The sequence below is a fragment of the Chlorocebus sabaeus genome, chromosome 8 (genome assembly GCF_047675955.1).
Source record: "Chlorocebus sabaeus isolate Y175 chromosome 8, mChlSab1.0.hap1, whole genome shotgun sequence".
Taxonomy (NCBI): domain Eukaryota; kingdom Metazoa; phylum Chordata; class Mammalia; order Primates; family Cercopithecidae; genus Chlorocebus; species Chlorocebus sabaeus.
Genome location: NC_132911.1, coordinates 21,456,325 through 21,476,977, shown reverse-complemented (window position 1 = coordinate 21,476,977; position 20,653 = coordinate 21,456,325). Strand labels below are relative to the sequence as shown.

Below are 20,653 nucleotides of genomic sequence, written 5' to 3'. Positions count from 1 at the left end.
ACAGTTGTGTGCTACCATGTCCAGCTAATTTTTTGTAGAGGTGAGTTTCACCATGTTGCCCAGGCTGATCTAGAACTACTGCATTCAAGCAATCTGCCCACCTTGGCCTCCCAAAGAGCTAGGATTACAGGCATGAGCCACCGTGCCCCACTGGAGACTTTTTAAAAGTGACTTACTGGCTGGGTGTGGTGGCTCATGCCTGTAATCCCAGCACTTTGGGAGGCCGAGGCAGGCATATCACGAGGTCAGGAGATTGAGACCATCCTGACTAACATGGTGAAACTCCGTCTCTACTAAAAATACAAAAATCGGCCGGGCGTGGTGGTGGGCACCTATAGTCCCAGCTACTCGGGAGGCTGACGCAGGAGAATGGAGTGAACCCAGGGGGCGGAGCTTGCAGTGAGCCAAGATTGTGCCACTGTATTCCAGCCTGGGAGACAGAGCAAGACTCCACCTCAAAAAAAAAAAAAGTGACTTATTTCCTGCAGTTGACTATGGTTTTGTGTAGTTAGGAATACTATTCTTTCAAACAAACAAAAACGCAAAAACTTTTCAAATTTTAAAATGCAGCAGCGAATCTTATTATCTCCTACAATCTGCCCAAAGCACTAGATACAGCAAATTCTCTCAGATAACAGGGCAGATGTGCCCTTGCAAACTCTGCCTCCTGCTTACCTATTATGAACTAACTCAGCCATCAACTTGAGTACAGGTGTAGTACAGGCTGGATCATGGTACCAGAGCTCAATTGCCCGTTGGAGAATTGGCATATAGGATGGATATCTGTAAATGAGAAGCTAAGGAAAAATTTCTGATTCCAGAAAGGTACAGAATTTAAAAGTGTTTTTCAGCACTAGCCAAGCACAAACTTGTCAAATTACAGTTCTTTAAGTTCCTGTCTCTTGCTTGCTAATCTTAGGGTCTTTCTAACCAGAAGATACTAAAGTGATTTTGCGTTCTTTAACCTGTAAAAGGCATCTAATAATACATTTTAGTTTACAAAGTGCCCTTCTTCTGAAGAGTATGATGTACTTCATATTGTTACTTATCCTTTCATCACTTCTATGGTATTAGAGGGGATCAGCTCATTTCCTTTACATAGCTATTAAAGAGGCAACTGGATTTGAAATAATCTGCATAAGGGTATGAAGTCAGTAAAGTCAGATTTCCTAATTTGTAAAAGTTGTTTTTTATCATTTTTTTTTTTTATTTTTATGTTTTCTGAGACGGAGTCTCGCTCTGTCACCCAGGCTGGAGTGCAGTGGTGCGATCTCGGCTCACTGCAAGCTCCGCCTCCCAGGTTCACGCCATTCTCCTGCCTCAGCCTCCCGAGTAGCTAGGACTACAGGCGCACGCCACCACGCCCGGCTAATTTTTTGTATTTTTTAGTAGAGACGGGGTTTCACCATCTTAGCCAGGATGGTCTTGATCTCCTGACGTCGTGATCCGCCCACCTCAGCCTCCCTAAGTGCTGGGATTACAGGTGCGAGCCACCGCGCCCGGCCTTTTAATTTTTTTTAGTAGACTGAAACATCTCTCTAAATATAGCAAAACCAACAGGCCTACAGTGGTATATAGTTCCGCAGGCATTTATATTTGAGATCCAAAAGAAAAACTGGGAGACTACCTCATTCATGTTCTAACCTCAGACAACCTTATGTCTGTCATAAGGTGGCTTCCAGGGCATATATAGGCCTTCTGGGTAACTCTTCATCTTCTTCGCCTCACTACCCTCCCTTCCCCCCACACCCTCTCTGGACCCCATCACCCAATCACACTCCAGTTAAGGCATGCTGCAGTGTGCTCCTAGTTTGAGTTAGGATACATCCATTCAAAGAGCATCATGAAGCTGGTCTTGGCATTGAAAGCGAAAGCGATCCCTCTCAGGTCTCTTACTAGGCCAACTAGAGTTCGCTGTAGTAGAAGGCAAAAATGTTAAAATAGAAGACAAAACTGCAACAGTCTAATGAGGATTCCACACATGTGTCATCAAGTTCTTCCTCTCACTGTTCAACAAACACTCCTTCTCAAATATTCTGATTCAATCTCTTCTATGCTAGAATGGCATATTTTCATTCTAGCAGTGGAAGTTTGTTTTGGAAGTTTGAAGTTTGTTAGCTTTGGAAGTTTGTTTTGCCAAGAAACTAGGTTCCTGGTTCATAGCAAAAATAGAGGCTGATAAGGTTTTAAGACATTGAAGTAATATATCACATGTAAAAAGTGAAAAAGCTTTGAGTCCACCCAGGGAGGAAAGGAGGGGAGGGAGGCAGGGAGGAAAGGCGGGGAGGGAGGAAAGGCGGGGAGGGAGGGAGGGAGGAAGGGAGAGAGAGACAAAGAGACAGAGAGAGACAGAGAGAGACAGAGAAACACATGGCAAAGAAACCCACTCAAAAAGCCAGAAAAAAGCAAAAAAGAAAAACAGAAGTCCCAAAGAAGAAGAGGTAGAAGAGTCATATATACCCTAATGGTTTATACCCTAAAGGAAGTCAGATGCAGGCCCTGCCAAGAGGAAGACAAAGGGGAGTCCACACAGCACCTCTCCCTTTGGGTGGGCCATCTAGATGAGACTATGTTTAATCTGTACTCTCCATTTGCAGAAAAAGAGACTGATGCTTAAAAAGGCCAAAAAACTTCCCCCAGTCATGCTGCCAGGTAGTAGGAGGGCCCAGATCAGGACTCACACATAACACCAAGACTCCAAATCCAATACTCACTCTCTCAATAAAACTTTTACTTGGGACATGAACAGCAATAAAACTACTTTAAAAATCGTACTTTGGGATTTGTCTCCAAACGTGGAGACAGAACAACAACAATATCTGGTCGTCATCAATATGCTCAAGAAGGTTGCACATTTGGGGATCTTGACACATTTGGCAAAAACGTCCCTTCTGTTAACAGTCTGCTTGTAAGCAAACAGTTCTCTCCTAAGCTGATACCACAAGCTCAGTTTTCCAGTCTAAGACTGGGTCAGTATCTTAAAAGACTACATGGGACATGACAAAGAAGTGGGTGATAGCTGTAGTCCACTACCAAGGTTGTTCTTTTGGTTAATTTTACTTGCTTTACATGAAACTAATACCATATAATGGGAACAGGGCTGATATTCACTGATATCCCTAAATCCTTGATACTGGTTGATACTCTAGCCTACAGTTGCTAATATGGTCCAGAATAACCCAGGCTTTGAATGGTACCTATCTCAGACCCTAAAACACAAGTATAAAGGGGAGAGAGGTCTGGATTAAGTATTGTTTTGTGTCTACCCTGCTGATTTGTAGATGGAAAAAGAAAAGGCTAAAGATGAAAAAGGAGAGCTTTAGAATGTTAGGTAAAGCCTGGCATTTTTTTCTGGCAATACCCTGGCTATCTGGTAGTTCTACCATTCAGCCTTGGTGCCCTGAGGAATACTGTAAAAAGTCCTACCAATACTAACATCCTGGTGTCTTCTGATTTTGACAAAGGTCAAGAGAACAGTATGTATGAAGTAAAAAGATGAGGAAAGCAACAATCAAGAAATGATAATTCTAAGAGTTAGAAAACAAGAACTTAGAATTCCATGTATGTGGAAATTCACTGGGCATCGTGTCTCATGCCTATAATCCCAGCCACATGGGAAGCTGGGGCAGGAGGACTCTGCTTGAGCCGAGAGTTCAAGGCTTGCAGTGAGCTAGGATCATGCCACTGTACTCCAGCCTGGGCAACAGAGTCAGACTCTGTCTCTAAAAAAAAATTAAAAATAAAAACTCATATATGTGGAAATTCTTAAACCTTCTAAATGACTCAAGTATCAAAGAAGAAATCTCAGTGGATATTAGAAATCACAAAAAACTGAATAATGAAAATGTTCCATATTAAAATCATGGATTCTGAAGATCTATTTCACAACAATGTAGAAATACTTGACATCACTGAACTGTACATGTAAAAATGGTAAAGATGGTAAACTTTGTTTTTTACCACAATTTTAAGAAAACCCAACTTGTCACTAATGAGCAGTATTAAAAATGAGAAGGGGATGTAATTAAAGATAAAACTGAGATTAAAAAGGCAGTAAGAAAACTGTAAACAACTTTATGCTAATATATTTGAAAACTCAGATAAAAAAATTCCTAAGAGCTACTTAAGCAAATACATTGTAATATAAAAATAGAAGTTTACAAATCTGGTTCTGCAATTCCAAAACCCTAGAAGTACAAGATATTAAAAAAAGCTAAGGCAGTGGATAGTTTACGGTCAAGCACAATTTTCAATCAGGGACTGCCCTAAACCAGAAGCTGATTAATTACTGGGTAAAAGACTCACTCACCTTTGCCTCCTGCTCGTTGAAACTATTGGTGCTAAACATCTGGGCCACAGCCTCAAACGCTGCTGTGAGTGGCAGCATGAACTGCTCATACTGATCTTCATCCTCTCCTGTAAAGGAAACATCCCAGGGTATTACCCCAATACCAAGAATTCAAAGCTGTGCATACATGGGAAGATGGGATGAAAGATGAGCAGACCCAGGAGAACTCAAGGGGTTCCCTTTATTATCCCAACAGGAATTGGTAGCAATTTAAGAATAACATGTATATATAGAAACAGAATTTTTAAACTAGAAGATGACACAAATCACCTAGTCTAGGCTAGGTTTGTTGATGCTGAGCCACAGTATTAGAGATTGGTATGTGTATAAGGTACTATGTTATTTACTTATTTTGCCTTGCTGAGAATTAGCAAGTCATTGGAGAAAAGAATGAAGCTGGTGCGTGAGAACTAGATGAGACTCAAACTTCAAATGGGTACAGAGGTTTCATTCACACTCAATTTTTTAAAAAGTCATCTTTCATAAACCTAGAAGGTTTTATGTCATTTTGGTAGGATTAAATTTAAACAGCTGAAAATTAGAGTAATACCACTGAGCTTTAGTTATTAACTGACCTGAAACTGCTAATATCACCACTACTGCTACAAAAGTGATTAAGCCCTTCTGGCTCATCTGTGCTAGAAAACTGGATAATAAAAAGTCATGTTGATTGTTTCAAGTGGGTGTATACCTCCCTGTGGGGTGAAGTTATCTGGCCAACAAGATATATTTAGGAATCTCAATTCCTTTATTTAACACCTGAAGAATATGAAGAAAATTTTAAAGCCATTGCATGTCGGATGAAAACTTCAGGAGCAGACTGTTACTCTCTTTCAGTTACAAGGACCTCGACAGCATGCTCTGTTCTTGGTGAAATCAGACTGTTATTTCAGATAGTTTTGTTACGTTGAAATAACAGAAAAGCCCTCCCCAACATCTAGTTTTCAGTCCTCAAATAAAAATTTAGAATAGTGCCAGATGACTTCATGAGCCACTACGATTTCTTACAGTACCTAAATCCACCATGAGGAGACGCCCCAGTGCTGTGTAGAAGGTAGTTCGACACCGCATGTCTGTCAGGTTGGACTGATTGTTAATACCCAAAAATGAAAAGTGCTCGCTCTATTGAAAAAAAGAAAACAAGTTAAAGGTAAAAACATGAGTTAGAGGCAGAATACAAGCCAGTAATCAGAGAAGTACTGAGCCCTTCAAGCCAACGGCTATGTAGTCATTCCTTGAGGATCTGAAGGTTTTTTTTTTTTTCTGAAGGCAGGCTACCGTTGTTACTATTACTAATTTATCTGCAGTATGAGTAGCAGTAGGTGACTTCACCATAACTCAGATCATCTGGATCTCAAAGAGCCATTCTGATGACAGTAAGTGTAATCTGGCAGTGTGGTGGGAATCAGGACCACAGTTTTTGCTGTAGCAATACCCAGGACCTCAATTTAAATATCTCCTTTGTGTGCCAAGAAAGTGTATGTGTGGGTGGTAGGAGGGGCAGGAAAAAAAGCTAAAATCACTCACCGTGTGATTGTTCAGCATGAACTGTACCGCACTAAGCTTCACTAGCTTCCTTACACTACTGTACGTAAAGACAAAGGAAGAAGGTCAAGGAAAGTGTGAAGCAGACCGAGACTCTAAGGCAGACGGAAACTTTCCAGAATAAAGAACATTTTACCCAAATATCTTTAAAAAAAAAAAAAAAAAAACTTGAGTATACCACTGCCAAATATGAAAAAATGTGTTCTCTTCTAAACACTATTTAATCAATAAGAAAACACCTATACCAAACTCCTATTTGTAAGAAAATAGATAAACCTAGCAGTTTCCCCAAACAATCATGAATATCCTAAAATGGCTTTTCTCAGTGGGTGTTCCAAGGGAGAATTAGGCCCTAAACCCCAGCCTAAGAGGCATATATTGTGTACAATTAATGAACTTCTTTCCTATTTAGAATGGTACTAGCTATATACAGTATTTGGAGAAGCGAGAAGAAAATCACTTCAATAATTTTACAGGGTTTACCCTTCTTGCAGACCCCTGATTGTGAAAAGCTGCCCTACAGCAATTCAAACTTTATAGCAGATCTAGTTCAAGTCAAGAGGAAGTATAGTCATTACTTCAATCATAAAGTTTGGAATCAGGATGTTTCTACCAACCAGCTGATGGGACAACCTAAGGAGTTTGTCTCTACTAAGGATACTAAAACCTTGGTCACACACAGTGTGTACCTATGAGATGGGGCTACTATGCACTTCTGGAACTTAGGAATAGACAGGGATAAATCTGTACTGAACTATCAGGTCGGGTGTCAGCTCATTTTTGGGGTCTGAAATTATTCCTATATTCTGCATGGGCATTGGTGTTTTTGGACTCCTAGGAAAATGGAAGATATGTGAGTACACCCTAAAGTTAAACTGAAGTGGAAAGAGCAGGAGGCCATGATTCTAAGATTGTGGCATGCCACTTTCTGTTGTGCACAGAAACTAGCTTAGAAAAGGATATCCAATGGAGAGGTCATTGAGAAGCTGTAGTGTCTTGGAGGTGATTGGTTCACAACGGCCCCAGTACTTCAAGTTGGTGATGCTGGAGGACAAAAAGAAAAAAAAAGCAGGAGACCCCTTTGATTTGCTGGTTTCCTTGAGGACTGGGAGAAGAGAAAGTCATTCATCAAAAGTCACCACACATCTGCACCACCAATTCACAGACATCACGACCACAAAAAAAGATGGGTAGGAAATCTCTGTACTTACATTTGGTTGACTAGAAAAATTATCCTTCAGATAATCTTCACTACTTGGTTCCAAAGCTACACTGGCCCATACCCAGGCCCTTGGAATTCTGGGGCACTCCAGGGCTGATTTCTGCAGCAAGGGTAAGAGATTTCTGCGGCAGTGATAACATGCAGACGTATGCAATTCTGCACCTGCACCATCCACTGTCAGCTGCAGAATTCTAGTAGCCCTTGCTTCTGGATTCTTGGCTGGCAGAGTCCTTTAGACCCCCTTTGCTTTTTCCATCTTAAATTATTAACCAGCTCATGGATATGAGTGTTTAGGGTTGGGACAGTTGGTAGGAGGCAAAATGTCACTCTGCACACAGCCCTGGGTAATATATTTGGCTCCTAGTGTGTGCTTTGATAAATTGAGCTCCTAAAAAGGGCAAAATGTAACCGAAGGGGTATAACGTAAAAAAATAAAAAAGGGCCAATTAGGAGCTCCAACTCTGAAGACAGTTCAAACAGCAGCACTAGATTTTGGAGACTCAACACTCTTAAACGGTGTGATGTTTTCTGGGAGGAATAAGCCCATTTTTAAGTGGGGCTTTCCCCTTCGAGGGGATAACTAGAGGAAATCAGCAACAGAAAGTGAATGCCTACGCTGGGCATCCCTGGAGCACGGCAACTGGGTGAGGGGCTGAGCAGCAATTACTGGGGTGGAGGTCTGTTTTGCTAATGACATGACAGGGTTTCACCTGTGATTCCAGAGGCTGAAGAGGAGATTCTGCAAGAACAAAATTAAATCCTTGCCTGTACAAGCCTGGAATGCTCTGGGGCCGGGCCATATCTCTAAGCACAGCTTGTCACACACTCAAATGCACAATTTTCTGACGCAAACGATCAATGCTGGAATACCAGGCACTGGCAGCACAATGCCAAGATCACATTTTACAGTTGCAACAGGATTGCAAAGGACTCTTGCTGGTGGCAAGCTGAAACACTTACATTTTTCCTATGAAGACGCTTAGGACCATGGTCTCATCATTCAAGCCCAGAACTTCTGAGAGTCGGCGGTACAGCTGGTGTAAGAAGAGAAAGTAACCAGAACACATGAATTAGAACAATCACATCCCGGTACTATTTTTGCCCATACTCGTGGGTAAGATGTGGAAGAAAATGGACAAGACTCCCAGAGAGGACTTCACCGAAGGGATAAGCTAGTTTCTAAGTATTACTGGACAGATGCTGAGCAATCTTACTGGTCCCTTTCAATCCTGAAATTACAAAAAGACAGTCCAAATCTTCTGCTGTTCTGAATATTAATTCATGCATGGAGACTAAGAATTGCCCATTTGTGGGAGAACAACAGATGTTTTGATTGGCCATTTGTTAAGCACTAGAGGCCCAATTCTTTGATGAATCTCCCAGAATTTAAAAGCTAAGAGAAAACATTTGCACTGTCCTATTACCTGAAATCTGGAGGTTATGTGAACTATCAGCAACTGTTTCCCTCTATCGGCAATCGCACAAATGAGAAGAAGTGAGAACTAAGGGGAGCCAATTAACAGGCTGTTACCTTAGAGGATTTCTGCACTTGGTCCCCAATGTAGATCTTACGAAACTGTTCAAAAAAGCTCAGCATGGCCAACTCTAGCTTCTCATTACCCGCCTGGGCCAAACGAGAATCTGTTAGGTTCATCAGCTGGAGCACCCTGGAGGAAGAGGAGCAATGATTCTCTCAACAGCAGGACATCCTTGTTACTCTAGACAACCCAAGCTATCTTGACATGGTCATATATGCCTGTACTTGGGTAGAGCAATCTCCTGCAACCAAGTTCATCTACATAAATGAGGGAGACAGGACTAGACCACGAGTTTTCGATCTTTTTTTCTTACAGAGCCGTGAAAGGAATGGTGACACATGAAGGATGATGTTCACAGGTAGGTAACACTTCCACGGATTACTAGCAGAAATGCTACCTGTGACTTCATCCCTTTTCTCTGTACCCTCTCCCCAAAAGAAAGGATATGGGAATGCAAGTGAGTGAATGCAAATATAGATGTCATAATAAGTGAGTCATTTGACATTTGAGTGTGGGAATAGTTAACTATTTGTGACACACCATGAGTGAATGAGACTCCATCATTGTGTTGCTACACTCAAGCTCAGAACCAGTCTGCAAGACATTGTTTGAACTAAAATTATGACACACACAGTACTGAACTGGGCTGCAGAATCAGAAAGCATTAGATTTCATTCTTACTTAAAGCTTTGCTCAACTCTTCAAAAAACGCCAGTGGGAAAATGCTACGGAGACTTTTGTCAGGATTAAGGGACCTCTGGGCAGATGGGCATCTGATAAACAAAATGGGGGTGGAAAGAAACAAATGAGGATTTTCAGAAGATATATATATATATTGAAGGCTGGGCGCAGTGGCTCATGCCTGGAATCCTAGCACTTTGGGAGGCCGAGGCAGGTGGATCACCTGAGGTCAGGAGTTCGAGACCAGCCTGGCCAACATGGTGAAACCCCGTCTCACTAAAAATACAAAAATTAGCCAGATGTGGTGGCATGTGCCTGTAACCATAGCTACTTGACAGGCTGAGGCAGGAGAATCGCTTGAACCTGGGAGAATCGCTCGAACCTGGGAGAACCCGCGACACGGAGGCAGAGGCTTCAGTGAGCTGAGATAGCGCCACTGCACTCTGGTCTGGGTGACAGAGCGATATTCCATCTCCAAAAAAATTTTTAAAAAGTTTTGATAAAATGAGAACTGCACAGATGCAAAATAACTTGAAATGTATGGCCAAGAGGTTTGAAAGGCTGTAGGAACTCTGTAACTCCATCGCTGGTGAACTTTAAAGAACCATTATGGGATGGCAAAAGCAATCCATATTTTACTAACTCTGAGGTATTGTTCTTAAACAGACCTAACAGAGAATCTCTGCTTTAGTTTTCCTAATTCTGTATCCATTATTTCCTGGCTGAATTACTGTTTTTGTTTTTGAAGTAAAGATCATAGGCAGAGTTATCACGGCACTTATAAAAGCCTTGAAAGCTGTGTCTCATGGGTAGTTAGCATGTTAAGATTATGTTCTGTAAGTGGAGAGGACCCTATCGGGGAGTGGAGAAGTGCCAGCGAGGTGGAGTGGAGAGATTCTGTAGGGAGCACTTACCGACAGACAAGCTCACCATCCATGGCGTCTTGCTCATCAGTGCTGGCAAAAGAAACCCGGCCACCGATCACTGCTCCAATAATGTAAACCAGCCATGTCAGCCTTCCTACAGCAGAAGACAGACCCAGTGTCACCTCCAGTGATAGTTTCTTGAAGACATTCCTCACTCTGAACTTCCTTAATCTTAAGAACACTATGGTGAAACCATAAAGTCTTACTTTTCTTACAGAGAATGGCTACTTCTCTGCTTTGGTTAAGAGCAATGCGAACGGGGAAATTCGTTAGGTAACCAACGTTCCTGTATCAGACAAGGCCATTATTTTTAGTGTAGTATTTCCTTAGAGTTAAAACACCCAAGCTGGGCACAGTGCTATGTTACAAACACCAGCCAGGCCTGGTGAAAAGAGGAAGCCCAGGTTACTGTCTGTACTTATCTCCCTGTTTCCCCTAGGCCTTTATTTAGTAGTCATAAACCTCTCGGCCTGGTCCCAGCTGTGCTGTGGGGCATTAAAAAGTAGACAGGAGCCAGGTATGGTGGCACATGCCTGTAGTCCCAGCTACTTTGGGAGGCTGAGGCAGGAGGATCACTTGAGCCAAGAAGTACAAGGCCCGCGTGGGCAACATAGCAAGACCTCATCTCGTAAAACAAAATCCCACTGCAGATGTGATTTCAGTTCTTCTTCCCTAATCCCCTGAGGGATTTATTCATTCATAAAGACTTTTGTGCATATGGAGGTAACTGATGATGAAAGAATCCTTTTGCAGGGAGGTAGGAAAGAGGTAGCAATAAGTGAAGGGGTACCGGACGATATCTCCTCACAGGTCTTGAGTTCCCAGCATGCTGCACACTCACCCTCCTGCACTGCAATGTCCATTGGGCTTGCGCTGGCGCTCTGTAGCAGCTCCTGGTACGACTGGGCCGACTGGTCAAACAACTGCACGAGGAGTGCACAGGTCTTCTCATACTCACAACGCCCAATGGTGGACAGCTGGTCCAACTGCTGCTGGACCAGCCCCGTATCCTCCAGAGGATCTTCCAGGCCATCTCTATTCCCAAGGGAAGAAGGAAGGCAGCGCTCTTAAAATATGACTACTGATTTCCCCATTATAGCAGCTCTCTGATTTCTTCACTTAGCCACCATTTCCGACTGTAGAGGCCTACATCCCAACATTACTTTTTCCCAAGGAAGAATGTTTAATGAGGCAGAAGGCCAATGTCTTCGCCCTAGCATCAGTCTCCCTTAGGTATATTCTGCTTGTTGGCGTCAAATCTTACAATCTGAATTCTCAACTCTTAATGTTTTTCTGCCTTAAACCTCAAAGTCCTGCCCTTCTCACCTCTCTGACCTCTTGACTCTTAGTCTTTCGCTTGTTCCTGACTATAGTAAACTATAGGATAAGTACACAGTCTTGTGTGGGAGGCCATTGTGGCCAGATGTGTCTTGGAATTCAGAACTGTTCAGATTGGAGGAAGGCAGTATGATGCTTCTACCACATCATATAAAACCCTTGATGAGCTTTGTGGCACATCAAACTCAACGTTCCTATAGCAAAACTTACGAATATTATAAATGGTCATACTAAGTAGGATTTAAAAAAAAAACTATAAATGGTCTCATACCAACTCCTGTCCAGTTTTGTAACAAGTGAATTCTAATGCCAAACTGATGAGGAAATTTCTTTTGTCACACCTTTGACTTTGCAATTGCAGACAAGGCATTGTGGACCTGTACTAGGTCTTGCTTTATCTGCCAGCTCCTAGATTTTAACATCTTGTCCACTGAGGAGCTTTTCTGTTGTTACACTGCAGTATGATAATGCCAGCAGCAGCAGCAGCAGCGGCAGCACTAAAACTAGCTGTGTGCTTACCATGTGCTACACACTGTGCCAGGTCATACGAATTTAATCCTTGTAAGAATCTTATGAGGTAGGCCTATTATTATTTGAATTTTACAAATACAGAAATGGAGCAGCTTGCCCAAGAGTACACAGCTACTAACTGGCTATCTGGCCCCAGAGCCTACAAACATATAACCACTCCCCAACAATGCCTCACTAAAGCCAGCTGAATCCTCAGGAGTGGAAGCTATGGAGGTGACAGGAGAAGGCCTGCTGGTGAACTTCATGAATACTCAGATTTTGAACTGATTCAAGTCATAAACAGTTAAGACTATAACTCACGACTATTCAATGCACTTGGGGCTAAGCAAATTAAGAATCCAACTTAAAAAGGCCCCAGACCCTTAGACTCCAAGTAAATTCTCTTGACAAACAGCCAGTGAAAAGAAGAAAGCTACCTAAACAGGGATAATTTCATTTAAAATAGGTCATTTTTGAAAGGGCTTGACCCTTCTTTAGCTACGGGTTTTTGGTTCAGTTAAGTCAATGCAGCCAGAAACCATGTGTGAATGTAATGCAATCAGTGATCAGTGGCTTAGAATTCTTATGTGTTCTAGCTCTGGCATTAGAATTGACAACTAGATTGTGTAATCTTTATCTACTTATTTCTTTAGGAGTTCACATTAAGCACTATAAGTTACACATTATAATTCTTATCATCTATATCTTATAAATGTTTCTCACATTGAAAGAAAAACAGCGACAAGGACAAACATATGGATATACTCGGTATTCAAAGATATTGCTATGGACAGTGAAAAGGGGGAACATGAATAGAATATAAAGGTTCAAGCAACAAGACCATTCTATCAGGCTTTATGCTCTCAGGCTACTCTGCTGACAAGGAAAAAGAATCAATGAACAGCAGCAGCTCCAATGAGACAACCTTCTAGTACCTTTTTGCCAATGGGGTGTCTGATCTCTAGGAAGTGTGACAGTAGACCACTGGTGCAGGGATGAATGAGGCTAAGTTTCCTTACCTCAGAATGATGTGCACAGATTCCAGCCGGGATGTGATGTAGGCTTTGGTGACCTCAGGAGTGTAAGTTTCCAGCATGTGGGGCTCTGTGGCTTTGACATACGGCACAGAGGCTGCCAGACGCTGCCACAGGCTCAGAAGATAGTGCACACTATTTGGAGCAAATTCCCAGTGCTAAAGAAAAGTAGAAAAGCAGAAGGCACATTTTTCATTTCTGTACACGTTAGTCCCATACTATCAACACAGAAGATAAAGACTTTTTTCTTTTTTTAAAAAAGAGGATAGACTTTTGTGGGCTTTGGTCTGTGTATGACAACTAGTTAAATGTGTTTATTAGTATTTCAGAGAGTAAGCATCTAATGAGAAGGGCTGCTCTATGCTGGCTGTGTAAGCCTTACCACAAGGAAAGCCATGTGTAAGTGGGTCTCAACCATTAGTATGTATCAGAATCACCTGAAGAAATTGTTAAGACACACCAAGGCTCTACCATTAGGACCTAGTGAACCAGAAATTATGGGGATAAGATTCAAGAATCTATATTTTTTCATCAGTCCCCTAGATGACTGTGATACAAGGCATAAAAAAGATAGGCCATCAACTCTCTTTTTACTCTTCTGTCTAGCTCCCTGTTCCAACCTTGGCTTTTTTGGGGTGACTATGAGGTAATTCTCTCTGGGATGAATCTAAATATTATCCTAGTAATTCCCACATTTTCCTCTCCCCACACTACTTGCACTTGTGTAAATATAAATCACAGGCCACAATAGTAACTACTCTGCAAGGCCATACTATATTTATGGTTACCTTTGCCAAGAAAAAAAATATATTCTTACATGATTAAAACCAACAGGCAAGAGAAGAGATTACAGTATTTAGGAAGGAAGACACAAGTAATCAAAGACAAACCTGTAGGCTGGTCACTGTGAAGTTGGCTATCAATCGGATGACCTCAGGGTAGTTTTCCACCTTTACCAGTTCTCCCAGTTGATAGTTACTCTTCAATCGGGCCAGTAGTCTGCAAAACTCATGGTAATTGTTTGGGTCTGATAAACTCTGGCAATAGCAGAGGAGAAAAATAAAAATGTAAAATGTGACAACATACTTCAAGAATGATGTATACTTGAGATGGCATGGGGGAAGGGGTAAAATCTACTTTTTAACTTCTGGGCTGCAGGTCATGATTCAGAATGATACGTCTGTATAATGTTCAGAAACAATTTTTTAAAAAGTCACTTTGAAAAGGGACAGTCACATTTATTATTTCATATGTTCACAATAATAATCCCATGAGATGACATTATTAGCCTCAATGGACAGAGTTTGAAACAGAAGCCCAGGAGGATCACACTGAGGCAGTAAAGCTCATTATGGCAGAAGTGGGCACGACTTAAGACGTGACTAGCTTGTCTGCTTATTGATTGCTACCAACAAAAGGAATCTAATGAAATTTTCATTTCCACATCTGTCAAACTGATCATTAAGCAAAACTAACCAATAGTTAGCAAAGTTATACAAATGTTTCATATATTTATATCACTTACTGTAATTTATTCATATATTGTTTATATGATATAGTTATAACAAATATTACAGATATTTTAAAATCTATTCTACCAGTATATTTAATTGTATGTTTCCTGATATGTCTTCCTCTGTTAGCATATGTGGAATAAGACTTTGTTTTGTTCACCGGTGTATCCCTGGTACAGAGTAGGTACTCAATATAATTTGTTGAATGAATGAATGAATTTTAAAAAGAGGGACAAAACTGAGTATATTTTAAAATAAACTGCTTTTTAATTTTCTTCTAGTGTAGAGAAGTGATACTTTCAAAAAAATACTGAATCACTGGGACTTCAAAAGACAAAAAGGGCAATAGAGTTATGAAATGAACATTTGAAAGAAGTATATTCCTTCCCACCTAAAAGCAGTCCTATACACTTAGGTTACCAATAAACATTTTTTAAAAATGGTAAACAAAATCAAAAAGCAAATGTTACATTTTTTTGTTTTTGAGACAGAGTCTCACTGTCACCCAAGCTGGAGTGCAATGGCACGATCTCAGCTCACTGCAACCTCCGCCTCCCGGGTTCAAGCGGCCTCCCAAGTAGCTAGGATTACAGGCACGTGCCGCCATGGCCGGCTAATTTCTTTTGTAGTTTTAGTAGAGACAGGGTTTCACTATGTTGGCAAGGCTGGTCTTGAGCTCCTGACCTCAAGTGATATGCCCACCTTGGCCTCCCAAAGTGTTGGGATTACAGGTGTGAGCCACTGTGCCTGGCGATGTTAGATTCTTAATTTCTTGGGGGAAAAATGACTAGCTTCTTCCTTATTTCCTTATAGCAAAGTGATTCTTTCCCGTAACTCCTACATTTCTGAAGCTGGAGGATGTAAGCTCCTCTTTTGGGCAAATGCTCTCAGAACTGGCCTACAAATAGAGATTCACATCAGTCTTCCCTGAAGAACAACAGTCTGAATTGTTTACTGGACCTTGGGATGGATTTCCTTCTGACTCATAACAGCTGGGCGCACACTAATTCTATACATATGTAAATTCTCAGGTAAACTTACTTGTGGGTTTTCCAGTATTCGTTTAACACCATCAACAAGATGAGAGAGAAACTTGGCCCTCTCTGCATTGTTAAACAGGGATCTTCTGACTGAGGCAATCTGTACCAAGCAGGATAATACCTAAATGCAGGGCAGAACCCAAACACAATGATTAAAAAGACTGTACAGTTATTTTCACCAGAAACGTTCCACCTCCTACAATATCCTTCTTTAGGATATCTGAAACAACATTATTTTAAAAAGAGAAAAGAAAAGAGCATAGATCCAACCAGACCATAGCAGCCCTTTAAATTCAGTTTGGAAATTCCTTTAGGTACAAATTCCTTTGACCACTCCAATGGCATCTTTGTTCTTGCTAAGATATATTACTTCACCCTTAAAAATATCAAGCAATTTATACTTAAAAGTTTTAGATTTAGTTTTCTTGGCTAATCTGAGCTTGACATGTAGATATTATGTGCTTATGTCAATACATGCTATAAAGAAATAAGCATATCGGCCGGGCGTGGTGGCTCACACCTGTAATCCCAGCACTTTGGGAGGCTGAGGCAGGCGGATCACAAGGTCAGGAGTTTGAGACCAGCTTAACATAGTGAAACCCCGTCTCTACTAAAAATACAAAAAATTAGCTGGGCATGGTGGCGGGCACCTATAACCCCAGGTACTTGGGAGGCTGAGGCAGGAGAAATGCTTGAAGCCAGGAGGTGGAGGCTCCAGTAAGCTGAGATTGTGCCACTGCACTCCAGCCCGGGCAACAGTGAGAGACTCCGTCTCAAAAAAAAAAAAAAAAAAAAATCAGCTTTGGCCAGGCATGGTGGCTCATTCCCGTAATCCCAGCACTTTGGGAGGCTGAAGCAGGCAGATCACCTGAGGTTGGGAGTTTGAGACCAGCCTGACCAACATGGAGAAACCCCGTCTCTACTGAAAATACAAAATGAGCTGGGTATGGTGGCTCATGCCTGTAATTCCAGCTACTCATGAGGCTCAGGCAGGAGAATCGCTTGAACCCATGGATCGTGCCATTCCACTCCAGCATGGGCAACAAGAACAAAACTCTGCCTCAAAGAAACAAACAAAAAAACACAAGCCAGCTTTATCCCTGAAGACATTTCCCCCTGTTCCTGCTGTCAGATATTTATATTCTGTGTTTGCCCCTCTAGATCTGCTTTTGACCCTTCTCTACCCTGCCCTATTCCCTAGGAGGCTGACCTCTGTTGAGGACAGCAGCCAGGCTCCCTTGCCCTCTGGCTTCTAGTTGGCTTCAACCAATGGAAAGCACCAGCAGGAGATCAGAGGGCAGAGGGAAGATGGTACCCCTTTTCCGACCATCCACCTGGCTATGTGGTGGCAGAGTTTCTCTAGTGATGGCCATGGTTCTTGTTGTCCAGCCCTCCTCTAAGCCACAGCTTCAACTCTCTCCAGATTTCCTTCACTTGCCCTTTGAGGCTCCCCACTACTGCCAGCCCCAGGGGCATGCACCACCAACCCGTGTTGGTGTCCCTTCATTGTAACCACACCTTTGCAAGAAGTACTTTCTTAATTATCCCTCTTGACTGTGCTACTTTTTTTTGCAGTAACCTTAACGATACATCCAACAACACTGAAATCATGTTTCAGCGACCATAAAGGTCTATATTAATTTGGAGAAGTGCTACAATGACCAGAAAAGTCCTCTACTGCACAAACACTACGCATACTACTCATTACTTCACTGTGTTTTCTTTATATATTTTGTGTACAACACCAACCAGTAATTTACACCAACAATCTGAAATACCAGACCAATAGTATTTTAGAACCTGAATGAATTTTGAGGTTTTAGGTTAATTATGGCTTTAAAGGAGAAATACACCATTCCCAATAGCTTTCAAATGTTATTCAGGGTAAGTATGCAAATTAGCCTTCCCATTACAGTTTCCATTTATGACAATCTAACGTACACCTGAGGGGTTTTCTAAGTCAGGACAATCTTAATAGTTCAACTAGACAGTATTAGGTGAATCCCCAGGTGCTAGCCTGTGGCCATTTCAGGAACAGCATAAAGTCAGACACACGATGAGACCCAAAAGAGCTTGACCATCTGCAGGAATTGGCCTTTAGACAGGAATAACTTAAAAATAATTAAGACTTTATGGCTAGAACCTTTAGGCTACAAGCTTAATCTCCAAAGACTAGATAACTAGCCTAGTATTTCTATGCTTTACTTGTATAATTTTATAAAACAAAATGAATATAAGGCTCATTCACCATTGCTATCTTCTAGAAATAGGTTTGCTTTAAGAAACAGTAGTCCTGACTCACCAGAGGTGAAAATGAAGGAGGGATGGAATGATACAGGTCAAAAAACAGCTGCAGGGTTGAAGAATCTAAGAATGCTGGGGAAGAAAAAGACAAAAGACATCACTTTATTAGGGATGAACACTGCCGCTGGCATACTTCCAGCACTGTACATCAGGGAGCACATCCTTATGCCTACTTATCTGACAGAGCATTTATTTCATTTGGAAGTGATAAGCAAATAGGGGCTTTTTGGTTTTCCTTTTTCTTTTCTCTTTTTCTTGAGACGGAGTCTCCCTCTGTAGCCCACTGTAACCTCTACCTCCTGGGTCCTGGTTCAAAAGATTCTCCTGCCTCAGCCTCCCGAGTAGCTGGGATTACAGGCACGTACCACCATGCCCGGCTAATTTTTGTATTTTTAGTAGAGACAGGGTTTCACCATGTTGGCTAGGCTAGTCTTGAACTCCTGAGATCGTGATCCGCCTGCCTAGGCCTCCCAAAGTGCTGAGGTTACAGGTGTGAACCACCGCGCCCAGCCTCTTTTCTTTTTTTGAAAGTACTGTTTTAGCTTCTCTAAGAAACAGATTCATTCTTTCAATTCTCTGAGAACTTAATCTGAACACCTCTGTCCATAAAAAGAATTCAAAACTTTTATCCTTCTGGAATACAAAGACAAACATAAGAACAAGTTGTTCTGTTTGATTTTGTTTTTAAAGACAGTTATTATCCTAACTAGATTACAGAAGTCTCTGGGCAATTAATGCAAGGTGAAATACGTAACTATTATTAATCAGCAATTTTAAAAGTTCTTTGACACTGGCAGATCTATAAGATCACTCCAACAACCTCCCCCACATTATAAAATAGATGTTACTGGCCGGGCACAGTGGCTCACACCTGTAGTCCCAGCACTCTGGGAGGCCAAGGTAGGAGAATCACTTGAGCCCAGGAGTTCAAGACGAGCTTGGGCAACATAGTGAGACCCCACTTCTACAAAACATAAACAAACAAAATTAGCCGGGTGTGGTGGCATGTGCCTGTAGTTCCAGATACTTGGGAGGCTGAGATGGGAAGACTGCTTGAGTCCAGGAGGTTGAGGCTGCAGTGAGCTGTGATCATGCCACTGCACTCCAGCCTGGGTGACAGAGTGAGACCCTGTCTTTAAAAAACAAACAAAAAAGACGTTCGAATTTTTTCTCAATTCTCCCTCAGAATACACAGGGGTTGGCCGGGCGTGGTGGCTCAAGCCTGTAATCCCAGCATTTTGGGAGGCCGAGACGGGCGGATCACGAGGTCAGGAGATTGAGACCATCCTGGCTAACATGGTGAAACCCTGTCTCTACTAAAAAATACGAAAAACTAGCCGGGCAAGGTGGCAGGTGCCTGTAGTCCCTGCTACTCGGGAGGCTGAGGCAAGAGAATGGTGTAAACCTGGGAGGCGGAGCTTGCAGTGAGCCAAGATCGCGCCACTGCACTCCAGCCTGGGCGACAGAGCGAGACTCCGTCTCAAAAAAAAAAAAAAAAAAAAAAGGAATACACAGGGGTTGCCAGGAGTTCTTTAGATCATCCTACAGACACTCTGTAGGGGAGTGACAGCCTTTGAGGTGGAGAAAGTTCTGTTACCTGATCTCCAGCTGGTGGGAATCTGCACTGTACACAGGTCGTCTGAGGACTCATCAGTGGAAGTGCCGATGAAGTCAAAGTTGAGGCAGTTATGAGTGAGCTTGAGCAGTTGCATGAGCAAGCCATGCTGACTTTCATCATTCAAGTTTAGATTCTTTCCTGAAGCCTGTAAAAATTACCACATAATGAGCCCCCAAAATCACTCCTCTCTTCCCAGCTTGCTACCAGACTCAACAAAGCTGTTAAGTCAGAAAAGGAGGGCTATGTGGGAGCACAGTAAAATGTCCCCTTCTCTCCAAAGATACTATACTTCTATCACCTGTTACTATGAAATTACCTAGCTCCTTATATACTATTAAAACATATTTGCTATAAAAACATGAAGTTGGTATTTAAAGAAAGCCCCGTTTTAACACACTTATTCCTCACACAATGTAGACATAATGGTCACAGAGAATTCTGAAGCAATATGGCTCCTGTGATTATTTTATTGGCATGTGAGATCCTAGTTATTTCTAGACAGGGCAGGGATTAAACTCTGGAGGGAGCTCTGAGAAAGTAGCACCCTGCCCTACTTTCTTTCCTTGTTTTTACAACCACTATTACCAAAAATCTCTCAAACCAGAATTAAAATCATCACTGAATTTTATTTACTCATCTGCAATGTACCTGCAGACTACAGGTGAGGACTGGCCATAGCTACCGTGCCTGTCCCTTCCAAGGTTAGCTGAGCCTTCGTGACTGGCTGGCTAATTATTTGTTCTGATGGTATCAGTAAGGAGGATTCAATCCTTAGTTTTCTTAAAAGCTTTTCCCCTCCAGGGGGTGCAACAGCTTTTGCTAGGCAGCTTTGCTTAACCTGAGGATTATCTGGGAATTCTAAGGTAAAACTAAGTAATTGAGGAAAAAGATGAATATCATTAACTGGAATAACAGAAAGAATACAAACTGGCTTCTAAAACTAAAATTGGGAAATGTTGGAAAATGAGAACAAAACCACAAAAATGAACAAAAAGCCAGAGGCCAACCCTATTTAGCTTTCTATAGGGACAAAGC

General features: G+C 41.9%; 1 protein-coding gene across 4 annotated transcripts in view; it reads right to left on the bottom strand.

The window, feature by feature from the left end:
- XPO7 (exportin 7) overlaps window positions 1-20,653 on the bottom strand; it is an 88,387-nt gene that overhangs the window by 10,933 nt on the left and 56,801 nt on the right. For all 4 annotated transcript variants that reach the window (XM_037983731.2, XM_007961825.3, XM_007961823.3 and 1 more), the window contains exons 7-21: window positions 19,598-19,763; window positions 17,999-18,072; window positions 15,698-15,817; window positions 14,033-14,179; window positions 13,128-13,300; window positions 11,102-11,295; window positions 10,249-10,354; window positions 8,647-8,782; window positions 8,076-8,149; window positions 6,857-6,937; window positions 5,876-5,939; window positions 5,362-5,470; window positions 4,310-4,416; window positions 1,826-1,914; window positions 676-783 (exon numbers count right to left, since the gene is read on the bottom strand). In XM_037983731.2, coding sequence (XP_037839659.1) covers window positions 676-783; window positions 1,826-1,914; window positions 4,310-4,416; window positions 5,362-5,470; window positions 5,876-5,939; window positions 6,857-6,937; window positions 8,076-8,149; window positions 8,647-8,782; window positions 10,249-10,354; window positions 11,102-11,295; window positions 13,128-13,300; window positions 14,033-14,179; window positions 15,698-15,817; window positions 17,999-18,072; window positions 19,598-19,763 — 1,748 coding nt within the window. The remainder of the gene's footprint in view (window positions 1-675; window positions 784-1,825; window positions 1,915-4,309; window positions 4,417-5,361; window positions 5,471-5,875; window positions 5,940-6,856; window positions 6,938-8,075; window positions 8,150-8,646; window positions 8,783-10,248; window positions 10,355-11,101; window positions 11,296-13,127; window positions 13,301-14,032; window positions 14,180-15,697; window positions 15,818-17,998; window positions 18,073-19,597; window positions 19,764-20,653) is intronic.